At 37.3% G+C, this 12750-nt stretch overlaps 1 protein-coding gene across 4 annotated transcripts in view; it reads left to right on the top strand.

The window, feature by feature from the left end:
- MANBA (mannosidase beta) overlaps window positions 1-12750 on the top strand; it is a 111206-nt gene that overhangs the window by 65654 nt on the left and 32802 nt on the right. For all 4 annotated transcript variants that reach the window (XM_060147644.1, XM_060147643.1, XM_060147647.1 and 1 more), the window contains one exon: window positions 7643-7861. In XM_060147644.1, coding sequence (XP_060003627.1) covers window positions 7643-7861 — 219 coding nt within the window. The remainder of the gene's footprint in view (window positions 1-7642; window positions 7862-12750) is intronic.

Raw genomic sequence — 12750 nt, 5'->3', positions numbered from 1 at the left:
AGTCTTCTCCCTCTTTTTCTTGATGAATCTGGCTAAAGGTTTATCAATTTTGTTTATCTTCTCAGAGAACCAGCTTTTAGTTTTATTGATCTTTGCTATTGTTTTCTTTGTTTCTATTTCATTTATTTCTAATCTGATCATAATGGTTTCTTTCCTTCTACTAACTTTGGGTTTTGTTTATTCTTTCTTCTCTAGTTCCTTTATATATGAGGTTAGATTGTTTATTTGAGATTTTTCTTGTTTCTTGAGGTAGGATTGTATTGCTATAAACTTCCCTCTTAGAACTACTTTTGCTGCATCTCATAGCTTTTGGATCGTCGTGATTTTGTCGTCATTTGTCTCTAGGTATTTTTTGATTTCCTCTTTGATTTCTTCAGTGACCTCTTGATTATTTAGTAACGTATTGTTTAGCCTCCATGTGTTTGTGTGCTTTATGTTTTTTTCCCTGTACTTTATTTCTTATCTCCTAGAATTGTGGTCAGAAAAGATGCTTGATGTGATTTCAATTTTCTTAAATTTACTGAGGCTTGATTTGTGACCCAAGATGTGATCTATCATGGAGAATGCTCCATGTGCATTTGAGACGAAAGTGTAATCTGCTGTTTTTGGATGGAATGTCCTATAAATATCAAATCTATCTGGTCTATTGTGTCATTTAAAGTTTGTGTTTCCTTATTAATTTTCTGTCTTGATGATCTGCCCATTGGTATGAATGGGGTGTTAAAGTCCCCCACTATTATTGTGTTACTGTTGATTTCCTCTTTTACAACTGTTATCATTTGCCTTATGTATTGAGGTGCTCCTATGTTGGGTGCATAGATATTTATAATTGTTATATCTTCTTCTTGGATTGATCCCTTGATCAATATGTACTGTCCTTCCTTGTCTCTTGTTACAGTCTTTATTTTAAAGTCTTATTTCATCGATATGAGTATTGCTACTCCAGCTTTCTTTTGATTTCCATTGGCATGGAATATCTTTTTCCGTTCCCCCACTTTCAGTCTGTATGTGTCCCTAGGTCTGAAGTGGGTCTCTTGTAGACAGCATATATATAGGTCTTGTTTTTATATCTATTCAGCTGGTCTATGTGTTTTGGTTGGAGCATTTAATCCATTCACATTTAAGGTAATTATCGATATGTATGTTCCTATTACCATTTTCTTAATTGTTTTGGGTTTGTTTTTGTAGATCCTTTTATTCTCTTGTGTTTCCCACTTAGAGAAGTTCCTTTAGCATTTGCTTTTGAGCTGGTTTGGTGGTGCTGAATTCTCTTAGCTTTTGCTTGTCTGTAAAGCTCTTGATTTCTCCATCAAATCTGAGATCCTTGCTGGGTAGAGTAATCTTGGTTATAGGTTCTTCCGTTTCATCACTGTAAATATATGGTGCCACTCCCTTCTGGCTTGTAGAGTTTCTGCTGAGAAATCAGCTGTTAACCTTATGGGAGTTCCCTTGTACGTTATTTATCATTTTCCCCTTGTTGCTTTTAATAATTTTTCTTTGTCTTCAATTTTTGTCAATTTGATTACTATGTGTCTCGGCGTGTTTCTCCTTGGGTTTATCCTGCTGGGACTCTCTGTGCTTCCTGGACTTGGGTGGCTATTTCCTTTCCCACGTTAGGGAAGTTTTCAACTATAGTCTTTTCAAATATTTTCTCAGGTCCTTTTCTGTCTCTCTTCTTCTTCTGGAACCCCTATAATGTGAATGTTGGTGTGTTAAATGTTGTCCCAGAGGTCTCTTAGGCTGTCTTCATTTCTTTTCATTCTTTTGTCTTTATTCTTTTCCACAGCAGTGAATTCCACCGTTCTGTCTTCCAAGTCACTTATCCATTCTTCTGCCTCAGTTATTCTGCTATTGATTCCTTCTAGTATATTTTTCATTTCAGTTATTGTGTTGTTCATCTCTGTTTTGTCCTTTAGTTCTTCTAGGTGTTTGTTCTTTAATTCTTCAAAGTCCTTGTACATTTCTTGCATCTTCTCGATCTTTGCCTCCATTCTTTTTCTGAGGTCCTGGATCATCTTCACTATCATTTTTCTGAATTCTTTTTCTGGAAGGTTGCCTATCTCCACTTCATTTAGTTGTTTTTCTGGGGTTTTATCTTGTTCCTTCATCTGGTACATAGCCCTCTGCCTTTTCATCTTGTCTATCTTTCTGTGAATGTGGTTTATGTTCCACAGGCTGCAGGACTGTAGTTCTTCTTGCTTCTGCTGTCTGCCCTCTGGTGGATGAGGCTATCTAAGATGCTTGGGCCATGGCTCATGGGCCCAGCCGCTCTGAGGCACGTGCGATCTTCCCAGACCGGGGCACGAACCTGTGTCCCCTGCATCGGCAGGCGGACTCTCAACCACCGCGCCACCAGGGAAGCCCTACAGTCTTCATTTTAAAGTCTATTTGTCTGATATAAGTATAGCTACACCAGCTTTCTTTGGGGTTCCAGTTGCATGGAATATCCTTTTCCATTCCTTCAATTTTAGTCTGAGTGACATAGTACTTCTAAAATTCTATAATTGTACGTGCTAAAATAAAATTTGATATATATCATATATGAATATCTTGGCATGTGATATAGAGGCAAAGGGTTAAGAAAGAGCTTGTTGCCAACTTCACCTTAGAGCCCTTCCTTTATGGTGGTTCTCTTTCCACCACCATTTGTTTAATAGGCATATTATACTTGTATGTACTACATGAATACATACTTTATTTTAATATAAACTGGATTTCTTTTGCAGGAAGAGGAAGCATCATGTTTGTTTTTGTGGTAATGGCTTCAAAAGATCTGACTTTTTAAAAACTTTAATGTTTAACATGTGATTTAATAATCTAATTATCTTTATAATTTTGTATCTGTAATTAGATGTTTTAAATATTTGAGGTATATCCTTGAAGCAATTTGAAGAGATATATTTTAAAAAGAATGGTATGTGATTTTGGCACTCAAATGTACCCAGATGATGGCATTATTCCGTTTATGTGAGGGAACTTCAGTGAGAATTTATGAAAAACATAGGTTCAAATTTTTTGCTTATCTGTTATGCTAAGTCAAGCGTCATGAAAAATTTTTTTATTCACAAAATGTGGTGGTATAAGCTTTAATTAATACTTACAGAACACTTATAATCTGGTTACTCACTGTATTGGTATTATGTTTTTCATATCTGATGGATTTGGGAACTGGATTTTAATATCTGAGGATTTTTGTTTCATAGCTTAGTGGTTAAGAGCTCATGACTCCAAATCCTGGCTGGGCCACTTACTCTCTATATAATCTTGGGCAAATTACTTAACCTCCATTTTGCCAAGGGTTAACAGCTCTTAAGAGATGTTATTTGCATTAAGTGAGATAAAGGATGGAAGGTGCATTACACAGACTCTGGCACATAGTAGACTTTTACTTAATGCTAATCATCATTATCCTTGTTGGTTTCACTCAACAAGATAGGTCTTCAGATACTTTCCAACTTTAATCTCTAATTTTAACACTACATTTTTGAACTTATAAAAAATTAGTTTCTGTGTATCACTTCTTATCCATCTTTAAAATGGAAATGTGATGCCTTTCTTATAAAGGATCTATGTTTTTTATTTTTTTTAATTTTAATTAATTAATTTAAAAACTATCTTTTTTTTTTGAAGATAATTATGTTACCATCTTGAACAAGGACAACTGCTTTATTTATTTATTTTGCTGCATCACGCAGCTTGCAGGATCTTAGCTCCCCAACGAGGGATCAAACCGGGGTCCACAGCAGTGGAAGCACTGGGTCTTAACCACTGGACTGCCAGGGAATTTCCCAAGGGAATCTATGTTTTTAAAAATGATTTTGTGGGCAGTAATTGATGTTTGCCAGTTTTTTTCAAGATGGACAGGATTAAGTGCTATATGATCATATTGTTTTTATTTATATCAAAGCATAAGGCATTTAAGGAAAAGGACCATAAATTGATCTATCCACACACTAAATGAAATGAACAGTTTTCTTTTGCACTTCATGCTTTCTAAAAATAGTCAGTCTCCTGGTTTATCTTACATATCTCTTTGTCCAAATAAGCATTTAAGGTCATGATCTAGGAAGAAATCATCTGTGAGATTTGAGACTAAAAATCAGGCCTCAAGTGGAAATGATACAAAAATGGAAAGGAATCATAGTGCATCATCATGGGTGGACATTTTTAGGCAGAGACTCATTAGTAATTTTACTGACTGGCTCAACTCACCAAATTATTCAAGAATCTGGAATAATGGAGGGAAACCAATCAAGCTTGATTGATTAAGGCCAGTTGATCAGCCTTCTCCTACTTCAAAGCCATTATAATAGAATATTGTTTAAAATTTGATTACCCATAATCTTACCATGTTTTTCAATATTTTAAAATTCAACCAAAATTTGTTGAGTATTACTAGGAGCAAAGCCTCATTCCTGATGCTATGGGGAAACTGTTATCCTTACGGAGCTTATAGTCCGCTCCCAGGAGGTAACGTGGAAAGAAATACCAGCTCTACAGGGCAGAGTGAAAGAAGTGCTATGAAAAATGTAGTTCCAAAGTGTTGGCAAGTATGTGGAAGAGCCATTCATTTTAACTGGAAGGATCTGGGAAGGCTTTTAATTAAAAGGTGACATTCAAGCCTTAAAGGCGGAATAGAATTTGAGGCAAAGGATTGTTCTGTAGGTATTTTAGGCCATGAAAACAATGTCAGTAAAGGTGAAAAGAGGTGAAAGCAAGTATATATATAGGAAGCAGCAGCAGTGCCCAGTGCCTGAAGCAAGGGACTCATGGATTGGTGTGGAGAGTCAAAGACAGAAAAGGCAGTTTGGAAACAAATCTTAAAAAGACTTTGAATCATGTTATGGAGTTGGGTTTCATTCAGTAGACAGTGGGAAGCTAGTGAACATTTTGGGGGAGGGGAAGAATTTTATCTGACCCATGTTCTTGCTGGTATTATTACCTGCAAAGAATTAGGGAGATGAGAGATTCTAGGCAAGGAAAACAGATATAATAACCAAAAATTCCAAGTTATTAGGAATATTATATGCCAGGCATTGATAGACTAATTATTGTATTAACTAATATGATTATTATAATATACTAACATATTAATGATATAGGTGCTTTGTAGGATTTACTTAATTTTTACAAGCACCCTGGCATGTGAGAAATATAATCTTTATTTTAGAGATGAAGACATGGGAGGGTTAGAAAGATTAATTGCTCAAGGTCATATAGGTCATAGGTAGTGGGGCTTGAAATGAGGTGATGGAAAAAAATTTGATTCAGAGCAACTGAGTGTGGGAGGTGAGAGAGACAGAGGGAGAAATTGAAGATGATTCCTACTTGGGTACCTTTAATGAAGGTACGAAGCATAGTCACGTAAGTTTGGGATAAGTCAATAAGGAATTCTGCTTTGAAAGATTGGATTTGAGATGTGGGCAGGACAAGCCAGGTAGAAATGTGGAGCTGGTTATTGGAGATAGAAATGTGAAGGTGAAGCAGTCCGGGAGTAATCAGAACATTGGTGAGAGGGACAGCCTTGGGAGAAGGTATAGAACAGGAGAGGCTGAAGAGAGTGACGTCCATCTAAGAATGGAGAGGGGAGCTGGAGAAGGAATTATCAGAAAGGTTTGGAGAAACCAGAATGTGAAAGAGTAGTGAACAAGCAGTCACGGGTGGGGAGAACTTCAGAAATTGTGGGTGGTAAACAGGTCATTTATTGCTCACCAGAGAGGGAAGAGTGTGGGGATTCTTGCTTTATTTGGGAAGTAGAAGTCCATGGGTAGTTTATGAAAAAACAAAACCAAAAACAATTTTAGTGGAGTGGAATGATCAGGAATTGAGTGTTAGGGGCTGAGGAAGGAATGGGTGGTAAAGAAACCTGATGGGCTCCAAGGGTTCGAGGGACTTTTTTAAAATTAGGATGCGGGGAGCCCTTAAGCTAAGGGAAAAGGACAGTGGAGAGATTTCTAAGAGTGGAGGATAATTTATTGGCTTTAATTTTAAAGTGAAATCGAAAGATGACCAGAGGACAGACAGAGACTCTGGCAAAGGAAAAGAATAAGGTTTTTTCCCCCCTATGACAGAAAAGGAATGAGAAGAGAAAAAAATGGGTGGTCATACCAAGAAAAAGTGTGACCTAATGGGGAAAAGCTGAGAAAATTATTTTCTGAAAATCTATTTCTCAGAGAGGCCTTATTGGCCTTCTACATGTTTTGTATTTCCAAAGAGCCCCGTACTTATCCTTTAAAACATTCATCACACTTACAATTACTTGCTCAGCATCTGCTTCCACCACTAGATTTCAGTCTACTCTTTTAAGAGGTCAGTCGGCATGTGTGTCTTGTTCCCTGCTGAACCTCCAGTGTATAGAAGAAACTGTATGCCTGGTGCATAGTAAATGCTCAGAAGAGATTTGATGCGTTAATACTGGTTGATGCCATAGATTCTGTCTCTCTCTCTCTGTCTCTCTCAGCGGGGCTGAAAAACCTGACCCACAATAAACACTTGACAGATACTTGCTAAATGAATGATTCTTGTCACTGAAATAGGGAGTAAGTTCATTAATTGAGATAATAATAATGAAAACATTTTGAGTTCTCCCTGTGTGCTAGACACTAGATTGAGTAATTATATATTGGCTACTGTAACAAAGAAACCACAGAGTTTCAGTGGTTTACATGGTAAAAGTTTCTTTCTTACTCAGTAACACTACACAATGGCTGCTCCTGATGGGCAGGCAGCTCTCCTCCTTTTAGAGACCCAGGCTCCTTCCATCTTCCAGCTCCACCATCTCTTAGGCCTTTGCCTGCAAACTGCGGAAGAGGATGAGAATGTGGCCGCACAGAGATGCAAATAGTTAGCAAGCCACTTTCTAGGGACAGAAATGGGAACATGAATTTTGATGGACACTTAGCCATCTCTTCCATACTTTTTTTTTTTTTTTTTTTTTACCATTTACAATAGCCCAGTGCAGGAGGTACCATTATTATCTCCATTTTACAGATAAGACTACTGAGGCTTAGACCTGTCCCCAAACAATAAGGTTCTAATCTGAGATTCAAACTCATGTCCCTCTGACTCAATAGCCCATTCTAAACCATCAGACCTTTGTTTCTCAGGTGGAAGTGATTTTGTTCCCAAGGTACAAGGGGATATTTGGCAATGTCTGTAGACTTTTTTTTGTGGGGTGGCGTGGCAGGTGGGTAGGGATTACTGGCATCTAGTAGGTAGAAGCCAGGTATGCTGTTCAATATCTTAGAATATATAGGACCTCCCCCACTCCCATCATACACACACAAAACCAAAAGTTATCAGGCCCCAAATGTCACTAGTGCCAAGGTTGAGAAATTCAGCACCAAACAGTATACTACCCACGATGGTAGAAGGTCAAGTATAGGTTAAGACATGATTGAAAAAATTAGGAACAGCTACTATGAGGAATAAGCTACAGTTCATTATGAAAGGCTATGAAGGATTGGCAAAGAGCAGAAGGCTGCTGGTGGTTGTCAAATGCAGAAGAAGGTAAGCGGCTCTGTTATTTTTCTATCAGCTACTTGGCATTTCTGGAACTTGATAGTACTTTTAAAGAAGTAAGTGATCTGTACTTTACTGGGTGAAAAGCTTATCTTTTAAACCATTTTATTTCTGAACTCAGGGAGACCAGACTCGTCCTTTTATCACATCCAGTCCTACAAATGGGGCTAAATCCACTGCAGAAGGCTGGCTCTCTGAAAACCCATATGACCCGAATTATGGTGACGTACATTTTTATGACTATGTTGGTGATTGCTGGAATTGGAAAATTTTCCCCAAAGCTCGATTTGTATCTGAATATGGATATCAGTCCTGGCCTTCCTTCAGTACATTAGAGAAGGTAAGCCATCTTTGATTTCCCAGTGATTCAGAATGGTAGGCCATGGGTGTGTGTCACTTCCTTAACAGTGGTTCAGAAAGTCAAATGAAATCTACTTCTTATTTAAATGGAAGTGTAGGAAGAAGATAATAAAAAAGAACTTTTTAGGGCTTCCGTGGTGGCGCAGTGGTCGAGAGTCCGCCTGCCGATGCAGGGGACACGGGTTCGTGCCCCGGTCCGGGAAGATCCCACGTGCCGTGGAGCGGCTGGGCCCGTGAGCCATGGCCGCTGAGCCTGCGCGTCCGGAGCCTGTGCTCCGCAACGGGAGAGGCCACAACAGTGAGAGGCCCGCGTACCAAAAAAAACAAAAGAACTTTTTATCCTTAACCTTTGGGGTACTAAACTCTTGTAGTCATCATTTGGGGGATTATAACTTTTCTATATTGCTTTTAATTATGTTCCGTCAAGAGTATTCAAAAATTAAATGGAAGCCGGTGATTACTGAAGGCTGAGTTATTATCACATGTGAAAATTACTCTCACTTACTACTTTCTATGTGTCCTGCAACTGTTTTATTACTTACAGATATCCAGAACTGGATAGTTTGCTACAATAAGAGAAATGAATGTGATAAATAAACCTTTGTCTGATGTTATCGTGTTATTTTCTCCCCTCTTCTTCCTCCTCTTCCGTTTTCTTCATGTTGGTGTATTTGATTTTCAGTGTGACACTTCACTTTCTCTATTCCTAAAGATTCCGTTTGGTAGATGGATTGTTTCAGACTTGTGTGTTTTTTTTTTTAACAGCTTTATTGAGACATAACTCACTGGCCATACAATGTACTCATGTAATGTGTACAGTTTAATGGTTTTCAGTATATTCACAGAGTTGTGCAGCCATCACCATGATCTAATTTTAGAATATTTACATCACCTCAAAGAAACTGTACCCTCTGTATTAGCAGTCACTCCCCGCTCTCTCAGTCCCTCCCATCCCAGATCTAGGCACCACTAATCTGCTCTGTGTGTCTGTATTTTTGCCTGTTCTGTACATTTCTTATAATTGGGATCATAACATATGTGATCTTTTGAGACTGGCTTCTTTCACCCAGCATAAAGTTCTCAAAAGTCATCCATGTAGTATCATGAATTAGTATGTCTTTCTTTTATATTGCTGAATAATATTCCATTGAATGGATAAAGCACATTTTGTTTATGCGTTCTTCAGTGGATACACATTTGTGTTATTCCCCATTTTTGGCTATTATGAATAATGCTGCTGTTAACATTTGTGTACATGTTTTTGTGTGAACATATGTTTTCCATTCTATTAAGTATATACCTAGGAGTGCAATTGCTGGGTCGTATGGTAACTCTATGTTTAATATTTAATATTCCAAGGAATTGCCAAACTGTTTTCCATAGTGGCTGCACCATTTTACATTCCCACCAGCAATGCACAAGGGTTTCAATTTCTCCACATCCTCGTCAACACTTGTTATTCCCCATTTTTTTTTTTTTTTTTACATTTCCCTGGAAATTTACATTTACAGGAAATTTGTATTTATTTGATGGCTGATCATGTTGAACATCTTTTTATGTGCTTGTTGGCTCTTTATATATCTTCCTTGGAAAAATATCTGGAGAAATAAAAAGTAGGCAAAAATCCTTTGCCTACTTTTTAATTGGATTGTCTTTTTATTATCGGGTTGTAAGAGTTTGTTGTCAGAGCTTACAAAAAACATACCATCTATATGTCCATGGTATAGGTGGTATTTTTTTAAATAGCGATATGATTTGCAAACATTTTCTCCCTATTAGTGGGTTGTCTTTTTACTTACTCGATAGTGTCATTTAAAGCACAAAATTTTATTTATTTATTTATTTATTTGGTTGCGTCGGGTCTTAGTTGCGGCATGTGGGCTCCTTAGTTGCGGCAGGCAGACTCCTTGGTGTGGCACATGGGCTCCTTATTTGTGGCATGCAAACTCTTAGTTGTGGCATGCATGTGGGATCTAGTTCCCTGACCAGGGATCAAACCTGGGCCCCCTGCATTGAGAGCATGGAGTCTTAACTGCTGTGCCACCAGGGAAGTCCCAAAAGCACAAAATTTAAAATTTTGAAGCCCTACTTATCAATCTTCTCTTTTATTGCTTGTGCTTTGGTGTTGTGTCTAAGAAGCCATTGCCTAACTTAAGATCACAAACGTTTACTCCTGTGCTGTCTTTTAGTTTTAGCTCTTACATGGTCTATTTTGAGTTAATTATTTTGTATGGTGTGAGGTAGATGTCCAGTTTTGGACAGCCAATTGTCCCAACACCATTTCTGAAAACATTATTCTTTCCCTAATTGAATTCTCTTGACCCTTTGTCAAAAATCAATTGACCATAAATGTTAATGTTTATTTCTGGATTCTCAGTTCTGTTCCATTGTGTATGTCTATTTTATATTAGTATCCACTGTCATCATTATTATACTGTTGTAGTAAGTTTTGAAAGCTGGATGTGTCAGTTCTCCAACGTTGTTCCTCTTTCCAAGATTGTTTTGACTGTTTTGGGTGCCTTGCATTTCCATATGAATTTTAGGATCACCTTGCTAGTTTCTGTAAAAAAGTCAGCTGGGATTTTGATGGGGATTGTGTTGAATCTGTAGATCAGTTTGCAAAGAATTGCCATCTTAACAATATTAAGTCTTCTGATTCATGAACATGTGATGTCATCTTTAATTCCTTTCATACTATTTTGTAGTTTTCAGTATATAAATCATATACTTCTTTGGTTAAATTTATTCCTAAATATTTTTTGGTGCTATTGTAAATGGAATTATTTTCTTAATTTTATTTTCAGATTGTTTATTGTAGTGTCTAAATATACAATTGATTTTTGTATATTGAACTTATATTCTGCAACCTTGTAGAACTTATTTATTAGCTCTAATGGTTTTTTGTTTTTTGGGTTATGTGTGTGTGAATTCTTTATGTATAAGAGCATGTCATCTGCAGATAGAGGTAACTTTACTTTTTCCTTTCCAATCTAGATGCCTTTTGTTTACTTTTCTTGCCTAATTGCCCTGGTTAGAACCTCCAGTACAGTATAGAAGTGGTGAGAACAGATAACCTTTTCTCACTCCTTTTCTCAGGGAGATTCCTGTTTTTAGGGAAAAAGCCTTTTTATCATTTAGTATGATATTAACTGTAGGTTTTTCATAGATGCCCTTTTATTCCTAGTTTGTTGCCTGCTTGTATCATAAAAGGGTGTTGGATTGTTGTCAAATGCTTTTTCTTCATCTATTGAAATAATCGTGTAGTTTTCCCCCTTCTGCATCACTTGTGTGAAGTAACCACAAAAAAAGTTTTAAGAGAATTTAAAAATCTTCCTCAATCTCACCACCTGAACACAACTGTACTTCTACATTGAAGTTATATTGTATTTTTAACTTTAATAAGTAATGCCATAACCTTAGTTCTACCCCTTGTTTTTTTATTACTCCCATATTGTGGACCCAATCTTTTGGGAACACTGTTGTTTCAAAGTGAAAGAAGATGCAGTTCAGTATCCTGACTCAGGTAGGAACAAGTGCTGAGAATGGAAAAGAAGGAATGAAAGAAGCAAAAATATTTACTGAGCAGATTTCTGTACCAGGTACATCATTTAACAATAATCCAGCCCTGAGGCCCAGAGGGAAATCAATATATATTGATATATATATAGTGAGAGTTCAGTCAATGTCCCTAGATTGTAAGTAGCATATCTGTATTCAGGCTTATTGTCTGACTCCAGAATTGATCTATTTTCTTTTCACTACATTTCAGGAAGATGAGTGTTAGGAATTGCTAAACCTTTTTAAAAAAAATCTATAAGCATTTCTATTCACCTCTCGAAAATAATGGAATTCCCATGTTTTTGTGAAATGCCTGATGACATTCAAAGATACTAAACACTATATTTTAAAATAGGGAAAGATAAAGATAAGTCCTGTTTATTATGAACCCTTGATTTGATTGTTGCCTCTTTTCGAACTACATTGCTTAGTGGAGAATTTGAGTAGGTGTTGGGAAAAGAAAACCTTTACGTAAAATCTTCATTTTTTTTTTTCATGCATTCAGCAAATATATTAAAATGTCTTTCTCTGGTTGGGATACATTACTTCTTCGTAAAATAATCATATTTTCAACAGGTGATCATCAATATACAGCAATAGAAAGATTGGGTTTTGGAATGAACAGATCAGGATTTGAATACTAGAACTTCCACACTAGCTATACTGCCTTGAAAAGATTATTCATTCTTTTTGAATTTCAGTGTTCTCATCTGTAAATTGGGGTTAATAGTAGTAGATACTTCAAGGAGTATTTGTGTACATGTGTGCACATGCAGGTATGCATGTGTGCATGTGATGGTGTGTAAACATTAAGTTAATTAATACGTTGAAACACTTAGCACAGTTCTTGACACGTAGTGATGAGCCCATAAAATGTAAGCTATTGTTACTATTAATATAGGCAATGCTAGTCACATGGTTTATACGAAGCTAGACTGCACTAATTAGCTTTGGATCTTGGGCAAATTACTTAACCTTTCTGTGCCTGGTTTTCTCATCTGTAAAATAGGGTGATAATAGTACCCACTCATGGGGTTGTTATGATGATTAAATGAGTTAATATTCTTAAAGCAATTAGAGCCTTATCTGACACTTTCTCTTTTTTGCTGTACATGGGCCTCTCACTGTTGTGGCCTCTCCCGTTGCGGAGCAACAGGCTCCGGACGCGCAGGCTCAGCAGCCATGGCTCACAGGCCTAGCCGCTCCGCAGCATGTGGGATCTTCCTGGCCCGGGGGCATGAACCCATGTTCCCTGCATCGGCAGGCGGACTCTCAACCACTGCGCCACCAGGCAAGCCCCATTATCTGACA

Source organism: Lagenorhynchus albirostris, chromosome 4 (assembly GCF_949774975.1).
Source record: "Lagenorhynchus albirostris chromosome 4, mLagAlb1.1, whole genome shotgun sequence".
NCBI lineage: Eukaryota > Metazoa > Chordata > Mammalia > Artiodactyla > Delphinidae > Lagenorhynchus > Lagenorhynchus albirostris.
The sequence above is the reverse complement of the archived record's forward strand: the minus strand, read 5'-3'. Positions and strand labels throughout refer to the sequence as shown.